The sequence below is a fragment of the Gorilla gorilla genome, chromosome 3 (assembly GCF_029281585.2).
Source record: "Gorilla gorilla gorilla isolate KB3781 chromosome 3, NHGRI_mGorGor1-v2.1_pri, whole genome shotgun sequence".
In the NCBI taxonomy this organism is placed as follows: Eukaryota; Metazoa; Chordata; class Mammalia; order Primates; family Hominidae; genus Gorilla; species Gorilla gorilla.
This window is the reverse complement of record NC_073227.2, coordinates 147,862,912-147,881,738: the sequence shown is the minus strand read 5'-3', so window position 1 is coordinate 147,881,738 and position 18,827 is coordinate 147,862,912. Positions and strand designations below refer to the sequence as shown.

The 18,827-nt window shown below is 36.0% G+C and overlaps 1 protein-coding gene across 6 annotated transcripts in view; it reads right to left on the bottom strand.

The window, feature by feature from the left end:
- The window catches only part of INTU (inturned planar cell polarity protein), an 84,695-nt gene that overhangs the window by 8,724 nt on the left and 57,144 nt on the right, over positions 1-18,827 (bottom strand). For 3 of the 6 annotated variants that reach the window (XM_004040373.5, XM_055385320.2, XM_055385317.2), the window contains exons 9-15: positions 14,845-14,898; positions 10,624-10,686; positions 9,100-9,321; positions 7,943-8,425; positions 6,263-6,360; positions 3,843-4,032; positions 829-986 (exon numbers count right to left, since the gene is read on the bottom strand). In XM_004040373.5, coding sequence (XP_004040421.5) covers positions 829-986; positions 3,843-4,032; positions 6,263-6,360; positions 7,943-8,425; positions 9,100-9,321; positions 10,624-10,686; positions 14,845-14,898 — 1,268 coding nt within the window. The remainder of the gene's footprint in view (positions 1-828; positions 987-3,842; positions 4,033-6,262; positions 6,361-7,942; positions 8,426-9,099; positions 9,322-10,623; positions 10,687-14,844; positions 14,899-18,827) is intronic. The other 3 variants (XM_055385318.2, XM_063705527.1, XM_055385319.2) reach the window with 1 other exon arrangement.

Sequence of the window (18,827 nt, the reverse complement as noted above, 5' to 3'; positions counted from 1 at the left end):
ATACCGCCCACTGCCCACCCACCCCACCACCAGTTTCACATTTTGCCAGGCACAGTCTCACCTACTCAGCCATCACATATTTATCAAGTGACTATATTATGTGCCAGGTACTGTTGCAGGTGCCAGTGGTGGACAAGACAGATACAATTCCGGACCTCATGAAGCTGATATTGTAATGAGGGTGCGGGGTGGAGAAGGACAAGAAAATAAACAATAAAAGAGTCATATAGAGAATAACTGAGTAGCCACTTTGATGAGGGAAAGAGATAATGGATCGTCTCTGACAAGATGACCTGTTAGCACTGGTCTGAATATCAAGGATCCAGAAGTGCAAAGGTCAAGGGATAGAATATCCCATGCAGAAGGAACAACAGAAACAAGATTTGATTGGTGCTCGTGCAGCTGGTGCACAGTGGATGGAAGAGGAAGGAGACAGGAGATGGAAACAAAGGTGGGCAGGGTCCTGACTGGGCATGGTCTTGTGGCAGGGGGCAGAGAGAGGGGAAGGGAAGAAAAGGGAGAGGATGGTAAGAGGGAAAGAAAGGAGAGAGGGGGAAAATGAAGGAAGCAGGGGAAAAAGGGAAGAAGAGAAAAACTGGAATTATTCTTTCAGTGTATTACTGAAATTTAATTTTGTAAGATAATTTTCAATAGAAAAATACTTGGGAGGGATTTAAAGGAGATACTTAGCAAATAAAATAAAATATATTAAAATAGTATAGCTAGATAAAAAATTCCATGCCTACATTTTAAAATGTTAATCTCCTTTACCACTTTTCTTTCACTTTTCTAACACTTTACTTTCAAATACTTTTTTTTCTCACTTACCCTACTACCCAGTAAGCCATAACTGGTGGTGCTTTTTTCTGATCAGTCCAGTTTCCAGGTGAACATTCAAACAACACACCATGTTCTTTAACAGGGTTAAGAGAAGACACCGACTTTGCAGAATCTGAATGGTCTCCACTATTTAGTCCTTTCTTTTTCTGTAAATTAATAAGTATTGTTAGTATTAACTGGTATTACCAGTGTTACTTTAAAATGTTTTCACAGAGTAATCTGAATTGGCTGATCCAAATACTTCAGTGCCTGCAATGACATTCTTCTTATCTGCAGGAAAATTTCTACTCTTCCTCAATACTTAAATACCATATCCTAAAAGAGACTTCATGGATAAAGTGTCCCTTGACTTTTCTAGGGAACACTTTGTTCACAGGCCTATATTATTAGTATGTATATTATATTATATTAGCAGTTTATAGATCTGTCTTCCACAGTGGAAGATAGAAAATTATAAGCTTTTTTCCCCAGGGAAGAGACAATATGCAATCTTCTTTGTGTGTTTTAAAACCAGCAGTGCCTGGTTCATAATAGGTGCTTAATAAATGTGTTCTAAATGAACAGATAATTCTGTAATAAATTGAAAAATATATATTTAAAACAGTATTTTGTCTTCCTTTGATCCATAATCTCTAAATTTCATACTGATTAAAGCATTAGCAAAACAATGACTCATTTGGACTATAAAGACTTCTTATAAGTTTCAGGCCAAACAGTGGAGTGATCCTTGATCCTTTTCTTTCCTTCATAGCTTTTATCTAATCCATCAACAGATCTTTTGGTTTGCCCTCCAAAATATATCCAGAGTCCAGAAGCCATAATCATTTCTTGCTTTGAGAATTTTGAAAGCCTCCTAACTGGTCCCTGCCTCCACCCTTGCTATTCTGTTTCCTGTTCTACCCACAGTAGCCTGAGTGATCCTTTAAAAAAATTACGGATCATGTCCCTTATTTGGGCAGAACTGTTCAAGAATGTATCATCTCTTTCAGAACAAAGCCCAAAGTCCTTATCATAGTCTATCCAGCCATGCATAAGCTGGCCCTGCTACCTTTGTGATCTCTTCTTCCACTTTCTTCTCACTCAGTCTGCTCCAGTACTCTCCCAGCCCCTGGGGGATGGTTTCAGGATGAAACTGTTCCACCTCAGATCATCAGGCATTAGAGTCTCATAAGAAGTGGGCAACCTAGATCCCTTGCATGGACAGTTCACAGTAGGGTTTGCACTCCTATAAGAATCTAATGCCGCAGCTGACCTGACAGGAGGCAGACCTCAGGCGGTAATGCTCTGCAGCTTTGCATTTGCCGTTCCCCTTGCTGGAAGCTCTGTCCCCAGAGAGCCACATGGCTTGCTCGCTCACTTCATTCAGGTCTGTGTTCAAGTATCACTTGACATGATCAGAGAGACCTTTCAAAATAGTCACTCCCACCTCTAATCCTTACCATGTTTTATTATTTTGCTTGACACTGATTCTTCTCAGCATACTATTTTCTAATTCTTCTCAGCATACTAATTCTTCTCAGTATAGTAATTTCTAATTCTAATTAGAAAATAGGCTTCATGAAGGAAGGGACTTTGTTTTGTCCACTGTTGTATCCCACGTTCCTAGAATAGTGTCTGGTGCAGAGAAGGTACCTCAATGTTTAAATAAGATGGGGAAAACTAATTTATATTACTAAATATTATCAAATAAGTAAATGAAATATTCCTTTATAACATTTATCAGTTAATGTTAAAAAGGGAAATAGGAGCATAAGAACCCAAAGCATACAGGAATATATGGTCAAACACAGTATTTTTACAGAATAACAATTTCTGAGGACTCAAAAAAAAATCCTATAAGACATAGAATTTTACTGCTGAATGAACCTGGAGAGATGATGTAATTCAGCCCACTTGCTTCATAGCTAAGGAAATAGGAGGTGAGGCTCAGTCCAGGATTCCTTATTCCTTGTCCAATGTTCTTCCACTTTTAAACCCAAGTTCTTCACAAATTTGGCATCCCTAACACATGTATTGCTATATACATTACAACCATTTTCAGAGAGGTTTTTTGGCTGTATAACATCACAAGTAAACCTCTGTACGTTTTATCCTTTTCAAGAAATCAACACCTATCTTTTCCTGCCATTTAAATAATCTGATATTGTAATTGTATACAGCATTATTATTTATTCAACAGATAACAACATTCAATGAAACTTCATCCTGGATAGAAAAACAAGCAAGCAATCAACCAACCAAATGCCAAAAAATTTGCATTAGTCTTGTGTCTATAGCTGTACCTTAACCCAGCAGTCCCCAACCTTTCTGGCATTGGAGACCAATTTCTGGGGGAGGGATGGTTTCAAGATGAAACTGTTCTACCTCAGATCATCAGGCATTAGATTCTCATAAGAAGTGCACAGCCTAGATCCCTCACATGCACAGTTCACAATAATAGGGTTTGCACTCGTATGTGCTGCTGATTTGATGGGAAGCAGAGCTCAGGCAGTAAGGCTCCCTGGCCCGCCACTCACCTCCTGCTGTGCAGCCTGGTTCCTAATAGGCCACAGAGAACTACTGGTATGTGGCCCAGGGGGGTTGGGGACCCCTGCCTTAATCCATTATATTCCAAAATACCTTATACTATTGGCTAAATACTCAAAGAATTATCAGAGTTATTTTAGGAACCAATTGGTAGATATTATTACTCAAGTAATGGTTGAGTCACAGATATCAAATATGGAAGGTTAATTTACATTACAAACGACTGTATTTTGCTTTGCTGTAGAAAACACAGGTCTACCATATCCTGAAAAGTAACCCAAGACATCAAATTCAGTATAAAATAAAACCTTGAAGTACTGTGAGTATAATTGTTTTGGCACCCATGTTAGATTGAGTGACTATTTAAAAAAACTTAATGAAATGAAAACAATGCTGGGCATATTGATTAGATAACAGAGTGCTTAGAGATCTGGAAATTAAACTGGCAGAAAACTGTATTTATAGCAGTGCCCTACCTCTTCCACCAATGTCTGTTGGAAAACTGCACGAATGGAAAGACAACACTGATGGAAATTCTTTATTAGCTGAGGGTGGATAGAGCCACTTAGCTGTGCCACCTCTTCAAGGGTAGGAGTAATAAAGATTCCTTGCACTGTTTCTAAGGCAACATAGTGGAAAAGTGTGTTCTCAGGACCAGATGTCAGTCTTAAAAAGAAAAAAAATCAAAGAGAAGAAAAAAGAAATTTTAGTAAATTTTAAAATATTGGTTCATTTTGAATTTAGTAGACTTCTTATAAGCTTTTATCTGCAATATAATATTACTAGTATAATTAGGGATGGGAAACTGGGCTAAACATTTAATTCCCTCTTCATCCATAACTGAAGTACAAGCTAGGGTTATTAATTCCCTTAATGGAGGCAAATACTACATGTTATGCAAGGATAAGTAAACCTCAATTCATTTGCAAGTAACTTAATCATTCCTTTGCTAAACAACCCAAATTGACTAACTGTCTCTTTTTCCATGGTTGGTATTAAATAATTCAGCTGGTGTCTGGCCCAGATAGCTATAAGCCATAAATAAGATATCAGTCTAGGGTAGACCACATATAAAAATACCTTCCAACAAATTAAATACATTTAAGTTAGTAGCATTAAAGTATTTTACCATGATAGTCAAACTGATGTTCCTCAAGAACTACTGGAATGCAGAATGGGTAGGACTTAGTTACTGAATGAGATGTTTTATATATTATTTTCAATATATATATTGTATTTTACAAAGATAGGTGCATAAAAGGTTAGGATAATATATTACATCCTGTTTTATATCATGCTTTTAAAATGAACTACATCATATAAAAACATCTTTGCATGTCGATAATGAGAATAAACACACATCTTTGGCACCTTTTAAAATAGGAGAGCCTATGATTTACACCACATGTGAATTTATGTTTAAACCATTGAACTTGAAAAAAGAGTCTCCTTTTACTAGAGACAATGCCAACACAATATACATATTTTTAAAATTCTGATATGGAGTTAATAAAATTTCAGAGCAATAGTTTTTGTTAAATGGAAGACTAGAGTTTTGTGAAGGTACTTTTGGGTTCCATAAAAGGTTTGGTTCCAATTTATTTGCCTTAAAATCATGTTTAACTATCAAAAAATTAAACATTCATATTTGGAGGCATTAAATACTAAAATTTAACACATCAGATTTCTAATATATTATTTTATGCAGACAAGTTACTTTGTTTTTGTCTTGACTTGAGAAAAAAAGAATTTTCTAACAACTTTGTAACACATATATTTGAATTTACTGTAAAGTGTTTCAGTGATTAAGAATGTGGTAGCTCTGTACTGTGTGTGTGTGTGTGTGTGTGTGTGTGAATTCTATTAGAACATGTCTAGTTGTTCAAATAAAAGTATGCAATTGAGTTTATTACACCAGTTGATCCCACACATGATGTCATAATTAAATACCTGCCAAGGCACAGGCAGACCTGCGTGTCACCACATAATAAGTGCACAAGAAGTGAATATATAACATTTCATATTATAATAATTACAGACAGTTTAAGTTGCTAAACATTCTCTCCTCACTCAGTTTCTTTTACCTCAGAATTCCCTACTCAATGAACGTTTGAAATTATACCTATTTTCTAAAGAGAGTGTTATGGGACCAGTTCCCTGGGACCCAAACTCTGAGAGTGAGGTATGCCGGGAGGAAACTTATTAGGAAGTACTCTTGGGAAAAACAGCTGTAGGGGTGTAGTGACTGAGCAGGATTGAGCAGAGGGAGAAGATGAACTGTGCTGCAGCGGCAACAAGTCTCAGCCGATACCACTGTGTACTCTGAAGCTTGGCTGGCCTTTCAGAGTTGTCTTCAATTTAGGCAAGGGGCCAAGCCTTTGTACTCACTTATTTATTAGTCATTAGAAATGGGCTCCTCCCAGGGAGGAATGTAACCTTAGCTGAGTCAACAAGTTTCCGTGTAGGACACGGCTAGGGGAGTGACAAGGCTAGGGGAGCTGTGAGGCATTAGCAGCCACCATTCTCAAGTGTTGGGAAGGAATACCCTGAGCTAAGGTGTAACTGGACAGCACACCACTGCATCCACTAAACACTCTAAAAAATAGTAAACTCTAATTTAAAAATTATATTAAATATACAAAAGGGAGGTTACCTGTGGACAGATAAAGGGGGACTTTCACATTTTGAAATATTACTTTGTGTGTTTTTCTCAGTACTAATATGGTCATTTTCCTAAATGTGTAATGAAATATTAAAGAAATACCACAGATATTACCTTTAATATGTAAGATATATCAGGATTACATTTGCTGAGTAAAATACATGTTATAAAATTGTACTTTCTCACTGTAAAACTTCCTGAGTTTAAGTGAACAAGAATAAGAAAGTTTCTTACTTCACTGTGTTATATATTTCTAATTCTTTTTCTGGAAGGTCCTTTTTCAAGTTTCCCAAATGAAATGGATTTGGAAAAGTAGACTTCTTTTTAGTGACCTGAAAAATATAGTTAAGTAGATCAGTTTATATCTAAGAATGGAATCATATAGCAGAAACAATTTAAAAATTAAACATCCTTCTGAGGGAACTACTTACCATTTGCAATGCTTCCTTTAAATATTTTTGATGCTAACTTGTACCTCTTGGCTTATCCATGGCTGACAGGGATCCCAGGGTCATGTCCTGGGAGGGCATGATGGTGTTCCCTGAAAACCTCCTACCAGAGCCATTACCAAATTTGTATGTATGCATACTTGTCTCCCCTCCCTAGACTCTGCACTCCTCAAGGTCAGGGGCTGTGTCTTATTCATCTCTGTATCTCATTTGTGTAGTATGGCCCTTGGCACTTAGTAGGTATTCAATCAACATTTGTTGAATGGCTGAATCTTAAAGGTTAACTCAATTTCTCTTAGGAGCTATTCATGGCTTGGTAATTCTTTAATCTGTCCAAATCTTTTTAGACTATTTCCTACCAATTCCATCGACTGTGATAATAGGTATGGTACTGATGTAAGTACTTCCAAATACACCCCACTTACGGGTCCAAAAGTATTCTATTGTTTGGTATGAGGAGATTGCATCTGGTTATTTATGCCATGCTACTAGCATTTCATATTTTATTTGTGCTCCTTCTCAGACTCCTCATCTGGTGTCACCTCCATCCACCCAAATGACAAGTTTCAAAAATGTTTTGAAAGATGACAGCATCACTAGAATAAGTTCAAAGCCTCCCAGGGTGAATGTTTTGATAATCATTTGGATATTTTATGGTATTTTCATGGGAAAAAATTAGGAAAAATGATCTGAAAAATGAACATCCTCTTTAGAGTCAACTTTTAAATCTTTAAGTGTTACAAAGGTTCAGATTTTAAAATCTATAAAAATAGGATAATACACACAGAGACATGCACACACACACACACACACACACACACACACACACACACACATTTAGGGTTCTGATTCTCTTTGCTGAATATTTCATTGGCTATTTAGTCAGATCAGCCCCCAATAGGCCCCACAGCTTGGATGCTCTCTGTTGTCATTGCAAATAGGGAAGAGATGAACACGGAAATTGAGATTAAAGTTTTCCTATTTCTAAGTGCTGTTAAACAGATATGAATGTCAAGGGGCTCTTATCTTATTACTTGATATTTCTCTCTCTCTTTTTTTTTTTTTTTGAGACAGAGTCTCACTCTGTCACCCAGGCTGGAGTGACAAATCATGCAGTGGCACAATCTCGGCTCATTGCAACCTCTGCCTCCTGGGTTTAAGCAATTCTTGTGCCTCAGCCTCCCGATGCATTTGGGATCACAGGTGTGCACCAACATGCCTGGCAATTTTTTTGTAATTTTATTAGAGACTGGGTTTTGCCACATTGGCCAGGCTGGTCTTGAACTCCTGGCCTCTAGCTATCTGCCACACCTGGCCTGATATTTCTTTTTCTTTTTGGTTCAAAATCATTGGTTTGCCAGCAGTGACTGAAATAACCACCATGTCAAATGAAGAATGGTATGCCACTAAAAAAAATGTCTTGCAATTATAAAACAAGAACATACACACTTGAATAAGCACACACCTTAAGCAAGGTCCCACTTTCTTCTAAACCATCAGAGCCCTGAGATTCTCTTTGCTTCCATACTGCATCCGGTGTAGTATGGGGGCTAAAGCCATCATCTTCTCCACCTTCACAACCATTGTCAGATCCTCCACTACTACAGGAAGGACTAGGCTTGCGTGTCTTTAAGGAATAGTCACCAAAAAGCGTTCTTCTGCATGTTGGAGAAGTTGCTACTTTGGAAGTACCTTGTAGCCTACTGAGAATAGGCGAAGTGGTCAAGCTATCTGTTTTTTCACGTGATCCAGTAAGGAACCAGTCAGCACAAGACAAACAGGGGACTGGAGAAGATGCTAGCCGTTCATCTATGCGAGAATCTACTCCATCCAGCTGGTGAAGAGTTGTTTTGACTTGATCCACATATACACAGTCTGGTCCAGGACTCCCAATAGCTTTGGATGCGCAACCTCCAGCTTCTAATAGTACACATAGCATATAATGTTTCTATAGGGAAAAAAATTACAAAAGTAGGTTTAGCTACTATGAAAATATTTACATAAAATGTGCATGTATAAACTTATAAATATCAAAGACATAGAGGCATATGGCATAATCATGTGATGATTATTAAAAATTCCTCCGTCATCTTTCCTTTTTGGTTATTATCAATGCTTCTTGATCCCAGTTGAAAACAATCTTACATTGCCTTATCTTGATATACCATCAAACCACTTCTTTTGAGACACAGAATTCCCTAAGATAGCTGTCAAGAGCCTCAGTTACTGGAAGTCCTTTCATCTACAATTGCATATTTATTCTGTTTCTGATTCTATATTATTTTCATGTCTCCCTCTATCTCCCAAAACAAGCCAATGGATAAAACCACTATAGAAAGGGGAACAAAAGACTTTAAAAACCTGCTAAAATATTTTCTTAGATTTTATTAATATTTGTCCATGAGTATTAAATGGATGCAAAAGAAAAGGAATAAGGGGGCATGTAACATTTCCTTGAATACTGATATTAGACATACTAATAATTTTACATGAGCATGTTTGTATATTTATTTAGACAGTCAATAGATACCTACCTACCGCTGCATCCCTCAACCCCTGCCGAAAAGAAAAAAATAAAAGAAAAGAAGAAAAATCCTAAGAAAGAAGCTGAGGTAAACTTACCAAGCCAACAACTAGCAAAAAATATCTTCCTCCAGGTTCCGGAAAGACTTCAGTGCTTGAGTCTGCCAAAGGTCGGAGGTGATGCTGAGGAAACACTTCTCTCCATATTATCAACTGACCAATTCTTTGTTTTGCTGCTAAAGGCAGCAGGCAATAGTGGCGACAGTATACGGCAATATCAATAAGATCATCCTTGGGCAAATGACTGCATATCAAATAACCCTTGAATTTAACCACAAAGAGCAAAAGTGTACCAGTGATATAAAACAATAGTCCCATAATATTTCTAAGAGTTTCATAGACACTTCTTCCGTTGGTTTAGAATATTCTAGTTTCAAATGGGGTAAATGAAGATACAGTAAAAGTAAATGTTTCTTTTCTTGAGGTCAAAGTAGAGCTCAAATGATAACTTAAGGTGTACCGACAGGTAGACTTCAGCACAAAGCAAGATCCCTTCTGCACAGCATAGCTTCAGTATTTGACAAAATTAGAAAAGAACTGAATTCTGAGAATGGAAAGTCAAGAAGCAGGGGTCATGACAGAGACTTTTCACTGTGCACCCTTCCCTATTGCTTCTTTGTTAGATGTGTTTTATATTGTGTTTAAAAATCCTTTTTTAAAAATAAAAGTACTTAAATTCATTTGATGCTTTGCTTTACATGGACATGAACTAAATGTTATATAAGATTTATTTAAAAGATGTAGGTTACTATTATTTTTTTTTTTTGAGACAGAGTCTCTGTCACCCAGGCTGGAGTGCAGTGGCACGAACTCAGCTCATTGCAGCTTCTGCTTCCCGGGTTCACACCATTCTCCTGCCTCAGCCTCCTGAGTAGCTGGGATTACAGGCACACACCACCATACCCAGATAATTTTTTTTTGTATTTTTAGTAGAGATGGGGTTTCACCATGTTAGACAGGCTGATCTCGAACTCCTGACCTCTGGTGTTCTGCCTGCCTCGGCCCCCCAAAGTGATGGGATTACAGGTGTGAGCCACCATGCCCACCTGACTTTTCAACACAGGATAAAAAATACACTCTTTCAAAAGGAAATCCAGAAAAATATTAGTCTTCTCTCTTACAAACTTGGTTCTTTGAGTATTGCTTCTCCTGTGTGCATTTGTAAATACTTTATACATGCTTTAGAATGCAATGAAACCATAAATATTTATTATATTTACAAGTATGTAGATGCAAATCTTGTTTTAACGTCTTAATCTGGTCAGGCATGGTGGCTCACGCCTGTAATCCCAGTACTTTGGGAGGCCAAGGCAGGAGGATTGTTTGAGCTTGGGAATTGCTTAAGCCCAGAAATTGGAGGTTGCAGTGAGCTATGATTGTACCCTGTACTCCAGCCTAGGTAGCAGAGCAAGACCCTGTCTCTAAAATAAGAAAGATCTTAATCTTATGGTACCTACATTTGAAAGAAAAGAGATAAATGTATTTTTCATGTTTGTAAAAGTTTTGAAAATTTAGTTCTGTTTATACAGCAGCTGGACATTTAGACTTCAAGCTTCAACTTACCTTGTAAAATAGAGAAGACCCCAAAATTGTATACAGCCGCCTCATGTCATAGTAATCCTCGGACTGGGGGAAAAATTCATAGTGGATTTTATATTTTTATTTTTTTGTGATAAAAATTCCAATTAAGCTATAGTAGTTAAAATGAAAATTATATTCTTTAGTAACTAAACTTTTCATAGTGCCATCTTTAGAAATCAATATATCAGAGTATTAGGATGAAATACAATATGCATGTTTACTTCACTGAGAACAACCTTATTTTTCATTCTTTTAAGACGTTTGATTAGAGACCTTAAGAACATAAAATCTGTCACTCTATGAGGGATTTCCTACAACACATCTTTTTAGGACAAAAAACTTTTACTCTACATCATCTACAGTATCCAATATTACCATAAGCTATTTTTGAAAGCACTAATTGATGCAACCTATTTGCAAGCAACTGAGTGGTATGTAAAAAAAATTAAGTATATATACCCTCTGAGTAATTCTACTTCTAGAAATCTACAGGAATACTCAAGGAGTGGAATCATGATTTTTATATAAAAAGTTAACAGTTGGATTATTTGTAATATGGAAAAATTAGAGATAACATGAAATTCAACAATGGAGGAATGGCCAGCAAAACTAGATATACCACAGAATATCATACATATGTTAAAAAATATGATTGATCTATATGAGCAGGCATAAAAGGTTTTAGGATACACTGCTCAGCAAAGAAGGCAAGCTGCAGAACAAAATATACGTTATCATCTGATTTTTGTTAAAAATAGCATCCTCACCAACTATATACATGTGTGTTGGTTTGTGTGTGGGAATGTATGTATACGGAAAAAGGTCTGGAAGGATACATTCCAATCCATAAGAGCAGTTACACCTGGGGATGGAAGTGAGAGAAAGGGATAAGCGAAGGTATTTGCTTTTAATAACCATGCTTGGAGCTTCACCCCGTACACAGCTATTACTTTTATAAGTTTTTTTTCTTTTTAAAAAACCCAATGAAACCTAAAGAAAACTAAAAACTGGAAATAACCCAGCCATTCCTCAATTGGGGAATGGATAAACAAATTGTGATACATGTATATGATGGAATACTACTATTCAGCAATATTAAGGACTGAATTGCCTGTACAATAGTAGGAATGAATCTTAAATCCATTTATGCTAAGTTAAAGCCAGACACAAAAATTACCTACTGTATGATTATTTATTTATTTAAATTCTCAAGACACATGTGGAGTGTCTGGTTTATTCAAAGGGGTTGTCAGAGGCCTGACCATGGAGCAGGAACCAAATAGTTGGGAACTGTGGGGCTGAACAGGGCAGGGATGCCCAGGTATGAGAAGGTAAAAGGAGGTATGCTGAGCAACCAGAGCAGCATTAGGGCCAGGCTGAGCAGGATGATTCACTTTATATGACATCCTGGAAAAGGCAAAATCATGGGGACAGAACACAAATCAGTGATTGTCAGAGGTTGGGGGTTGGAGAGGGGTTGACTACAAAGGGGACAGAAGAATTTACTGAACATAAATTATACCTTAATAATATTTTTTAAAAACTAAGGAAAACACAGCATTAGGATATAAGATTAAATCTTTAATCTAATTTTACCAAAAAGTGTAGAATAGATCCTTATTTTCATTTTTTTAAAGGCAAAATTCAATGTGAAGTGTTCTGTGAGTTTTGACAAATGCATATAGCTATGTAAGTGCCACCAAAATCGAAATGTAGAACAGTTCCCTCAACACCTCCCTACACCAACTTTTTTTCTGAGTAGTAGTCCATTCCTGGATATACCAGAATTTGTTTTGGTATTCACACGTGCTGATGGACAGTTAAGTTATTTGAGTTGTTTCCACTTTTTGGCTATTACAAATAAAGTTGCTTTGTATACAGGTCTTTGTATTACATATGCTTTCAGTTCTCTTGGTTTAAAAAGATAGGAACAGACTGGTTGAATTATATGGTAGGTATATGTTTAGGTTAAGAATTTGCCAAACTGTCTTCCAAAGTAGTTGTACCATTTTACATTCTCAATTTATCCATTTTTTCTTTTATGAATTATGGTTTTCTTTCTTTTTTTTTTTTTACTGTATCTAAGGAATCACAATAGATTATTTTTTAACCATAGAAAATATTGTTAACTCCACTGCTCATTAAAAATAGTGTTCTATAAAGGCAGGAATTAGATTTTTAAATTAAACATTTTGGATGTAAGTTCCAAAAACCAGATATTTTAATACTTTAGATCTGAACTGCTCCTAATAGTTAATATCCATCTAAACATTTTCCATTACTCAAAAAATTATGAGCCATAAGAGTTTACCATGCCTAAATTTCTATTATTTTTACAGACAAAACACCCTTCCATTTGTTTAGGGTGTTTGTTAAGACTCAGTTACCCTTTCAAGCTAACATTCTCCTCCCACTTCACTGGCGATCTTCTTGAGAATAATCCACACCTCATGGCTTTTACCTCCTTACTTCCCATTTACTTTGTAAAAGAACTTTTATTACTGAGAATTTTAGCATATACAAAAAGGGAATTGTATAATTAGTTCCTGTATAGCCATCATCACCCAGGTTTAACTATGACCAGTCCATGGCTTATCTTGTTTCATCTGTATCATCATCTTCCCTTCCTCCTGCTGAATTATTTCAAAACCAATCCCAGATATTATATCATTTCATCTGTAAACACTTCAGAATGTATGTATAAAACAGAAGGAATCTTAAAATACATATAATCATACCATTATCACAATATAAAGAATTATTTTCATCTAATACCCAGTCATTAGTGTTTACTTTCCTTGAATGTATGAGACTCATGAATAGATTCAGCCTCATCTATGAGATTCGTTGTCTCATAGATGTTTTTAAAAGTTTGTTTGAATTAGGATCTAAGAAAGGACATACATACACTTGGTTGATAATATTCAGTCTCTTGTAACTGAGATCTCTCTCAACTTCTCTCCCTTCTCCCCCACCTCACGTCAACCTTTTCTAATTTATTTGGAGAAGAAAGTGTCCTGCAGTATTTGCCAGTCTGGATTTTGCTGACTGCAACCCCTCTTCCAAAAATGGAGTCACTTAACATGCCTCCTTTTCAGTGGTATTTCCTATAAGTTGGTAGTTCAATCTTGAGGCTTCGTCAAGCATATTTTATAGGTGGTCTGTGTGCTTCCATCAGGAACGACATATTATCTGCTGTTTTTCTGTTTGCGATATTAATAGCTATTGATGACCATTGCCTAGATCCATTAATTCATTGAGGGACTGCAAAATGGTGATATTCCAATTCTGTCAGTCTTTCTTGACATTTCAGTTAGACTACTTTCATAAAAAGAAGCTCTCCTTCACCTCTGTTTGGTAACCTTGACATATGGTTTAGACAAGAAAGGCAGGATAAATGTCTGATTTTTCTTCATTTAACAGTTTTCACAAAAACAAGTTAGTGCCCTCATATTCTCCAAAGTTGACTAGTAAGTTTCCTTTTTTTTTTTAGTATCATTATGCACTCATGAACTTATACATATCTGATGTGTTTCAATCTGTTGTAGGTATTTCCTTATAGATGTTCAACAGGGAGCCTCTTCAAGTTGTCTCATGACAGTTTGAGCTCTACTATAACCCTACTAATTTTTGGAAAGCTTCCTGAATTTCTGATATGACAAGATGTTCTCAGACTTATCTTGTGCATTTTCAGCCCCAATTTTGAATGAGCCAATTCTTGAGGAGTCCTGGTTCCTTATGGTGAGAAATGTTATTTATACACCATGGTCTGGGTATTAGTGGTACTTATCGCTACTGCGATGGTCACTATTGCTAGGCCTTTTCATTGGACATAGCTAGGAAATACAATAATTAAAAGATTAAAAACGATATTGAGACTTCCAATTTAAGTACAGCTCTACAGGGTTCTTATTTAACTTAATCAGTATTACATCTATATTTATTTTCCTCAAAAGCTTAGTTCTTAGTGACACCAGTGTAATTAATCATTTTTAATCCCATAATATACATTATGTAACAACTGTTTAAACTCAGTAGAAAATCCTAAGGCAAGCAAAATAGATTTTGTCACTGTCAAAACAGAGGCCTAATGTGTATTTCAAGATTATTATATATCCACCTGGTAAATATTTAGAATAATGACTGGTATACAAAATAATAATTCAACATTGAGCCTTTTATAAAATCCACTCCTTCCCTTACCAGTTCTGCAAAATCTGCAGCCTCCAAGTCACTTAATGCCATGTCTAATTCCATCTATGTTAAAAAAAAAAAGAGTAACATAAACATTTGACTCATATTAGTTACTTTTTTAGTAATGGCCATATAAAAAGTGCTTAATTACTACTTGAAAAATTGAGTATCTTTCTCTTTTGTGTTACTTAGGAAATGTCTCAAAATGGAACATATTGTTTTTAAGCTTTGCCACTGTAAAACAGTTTACTTATTTAACATATTGTTTTTAAGCTTTGCAAATATAAAACAACTTACTCATTTAACATAGCATATTTCATCTAAATCTCAATAACTGCAAAATGGTCTTCACATATATTCAATGCATAGTAAATTTATGAGCTTCAAAAGTTGCTTTCCAGTTTTAAGTTAAAAATTAATTTAACCCTTTTGATTTCATAGAAGAAAATGAAAATCAGTCTTAAAGTAGCCAACTTATTTTGAGTTGTTCTTGATTCTCCATTTCTTGTATATTACTCAATAGTTGGATTCTTGAAAAATATCAACATTCTTCCCTGTCTTTCTCCTGGACACAATGTTTTGCATTCAAGGGTTGTCAATCTTTATTCCTAGATTAAAACACGAAGGCAAGTGTTCCTCTGGAATCTGGCACAGTTCAACTACCCCACAGAGTTATTAGAAAAAAAATCTCTTACTTAGGATTTGGGTTTTGTTTCTATGGAAATTGCCTGAACTCTTTCATGTATCACCTTTGTTCTTCTTTGAAGCATTCCAAATTTAAAAACAGAATAAATTTAATCTGAAGTTTAATCTGTAATACAAATATATATATAAATGAAAACTATCGGCAATTGAATTTTGTGGCATACATGCTATTTGTGAATAAGAATCCCTTTTTTCTTTTTTTTTTTTTGAGACGGAATCTCGCTTTGTCGCCCAGGCTGGAGTGCAGTGGCGCGATCTCAGCTCACTGCAATCCACCTCCCAGAGAATCTTTTTTTTTTCTTTAAAGGCCAAGGCACTCTCTGCAGGACTGTTTCAAACACTAACTGTGTCTTACTGAGATGACAAAAGCTTTTGAAATATTAGTCATGCCTTTCAATGCTTTTCACACGGTATGAGTTATTACTCATTTGTGACCTACATTTTTCTGCATCTAGCAAATACTTCAGGTTCCCTTTTTTTGTGGCTATTAGTCTGTCTTGTGAAAAACCACACGACAAAAAATTACCAATTTGTGGTATTTGATCTCAGAAACTGTTCAATGAGTTGCTATTCCTGCTACTAAACTCTACAGGCTAATTAATATACAAGATTAATATATATGTTTGTTTATATTCCTTAAACGAAAACATACAAATATCTTTTCTCTTAATTATTTCACTGTACCCCAGGAAAATATGATTGAAAAAAGAATATCAAAATGAGGAAATTCTCAAATACCTGGGAAGAAAAACTAAAGTAAGACCTCATCATATACTAAACCTGGAACAAATAAGCTTTTTGCAAGTTAAAAATAACTATTTAGTTTGTTTTTAAAAATAAACAAGCAAAAATAACTATTTCCACCTAAAATTGCCAGGCATGTTACCTCACACACGACTTTTTTTTTTTTTTTGAGACAGAGTGTCCCTCTGTTGCTCAGGCTGGAGTGCCAGTGGCACAATCTTGGCTCACTGCAACCTCCGCCTCCTAGGTTCATGCCATTCTCCTGCATCTGCCTCCCGAGTAGCTGGGACTACAGGCGCCCGCCACCACGCCTGCCTAATTTTTTGTATTTTTAGTAGAGATGGGGTTTCACTGTGTTAGCCAGGATGGTCTCGAACTCCTGACCTTGTGATCCTCCCACCTTGGCCTCCCAAAGTGCTGGGATTACAGGTGTGAGCCACTGCAGCCGGCCTCACACACGTTTTTAACTAGATTTCTTTTGTGGACATAGTTTCACTCTGGTTGCCTAGGCTGGAGTGAAATGGCATGAACTCGGCTCACTGCAACCTCTGCCTCCCAGGTTCAAGTGATTCTCCTGCCTCAGCTTCCCAAATAGCTGGGATTACAGGCATGCACCATCACACCCAGCTTATTTTGTATTTTTAGTAGAGACGGGGTTTCTCCATGTTGGTCAGGCTGGTCTTGAACTCCCGACCTCAGGTGATCTGTCCGCCTCAGCCTCCCAAAGTGCTGGGATTACAGGCATAAGCCACCATGCCTGGCCTTTAACTAGATTTCTTAAGGCATTAAATTCCTTAATATTTTCCATTAGAAGATACATACTCAATAAATCCTACTATTTTTAATACAATGAGAAATCTCAAGAGAAATGGAATCAACCTAAGTGTTCATCAACAGATGAATGGATAAAGAAAATGTGCCATATATACATAATGGAATACTATTTAGCCATAAAAAGAACAAAATCCTGTTATTTATGACAACACAGATGAACCTAGAGGGCATTATGTTAAATGAAATAAGCCAGGCACAGAAAGACAACTACCACATGATCTCACTCATATGTGGAACCTAAAAAAGCTGATATCACAGAAGGAGAGAGTAGAATGGTGATTACCAAAGGCTTGGGTAGTTAGGGGAGAGGGTAAATGAGGAAATGTTGGTCAAAGGATATACAATCACAGATAAGAGGAGTCAAATTTAAAAATATATTTAGAACAGGTAAGCTTACAGAAATGAAAACTATGCAAATGATTGCCTGGGGCTGGAGGGGTAGGGAGAAGAAGAAATTGGGAGAGGAAAGAGAGAAGTAAATAATAACTATGAATGGTCACGGAATTTCTTTATTAGATGGTGAAATGTTCTAAGATTGATTGCGGTGATGGTTAGGCAGCTCTGTGAACAGACTAAAAAATGTTGGATTGTACATTTTAAATGGGAAAATTCTATGATATGTGAAATATCTCAATGAAGCCATTAAGGAAAAAGAACTTGATTAAGTTCACGTAACTACTGTTCAAGCTGAAATTTTAAAATACACTGAGTAGAGAATCTTGACTATTAAACTGCTGTGCTATACTGCCTTAAACGAAGTAACTGGCAATTTAAACGGATAGGGCTTTACTGGTCTAAAACAGTGAGGTTTAATAATTTACTCTCATGTCTCAGAATGTTTCAGTATAAAGTGAAGGTCTTAAAAATATTTTGAACTAAAAAAATGAAATCACAACTTATCAAAACTTATATGGTGCAGCAAAAGTGGTGCTCAGGGGAAATTTATAGCATTAAATGCATATATTAAAAAAGAAGAAATATCTAAAATCAATAATCCAAGTTTCTATTTTAAGAAACTAGAACAAAAAGCAAATTAAATCTAAAATAAGCAGAAGAAAAGAAATAATAAAAATTAGAGGAGAAATCAACGATGTTGAAAACAGGAAAGCTGTAGAGAAAAATCAATGAAACCAAAAGCTGTTTCTTTGAAAAAAATCAATAAAACGTATAAGCCTCTAGCCTAACTAAGATAAAAATAGAGAGGACACAAATTACTAATACCAGAAATGAAAGCGGGGGGGCATTAGTACAGGGTCCATGGACATTAAAAGGATAGGAGAAGAATACTGTAAACAACCCCATGCTCACAAATTTGATAACCTAGATGGAATGGACAAATTCCTTGAAAGATACAAGAAGAAACAGATACTATAAATTGGTCTATACTTATTAAAGAAATTGAATCAATAATTAATCAACTTGCAAAAGCAGAATGCACCAGGTCCAGATGGGTAGACTGGTGAATTCTACCAAACATTTAAGTAAGAAATTATACCAATTCTCTCTAATTTCTTTCAGAAGACAGAAACAGAGGGAATACTTCTTAACTCATTCTATGAGGTCAGCATTACCCTAATACTAAAACCAGACAAAGACATTATTAGAAAAAAACAAAAAAAACGACAGGCCAGTATCTTTCATGAACATAGATTCAAAAACCCCCAATAAAATATTAGCAGAGGGAATCCAACAATGTCTAAAAAGAAATA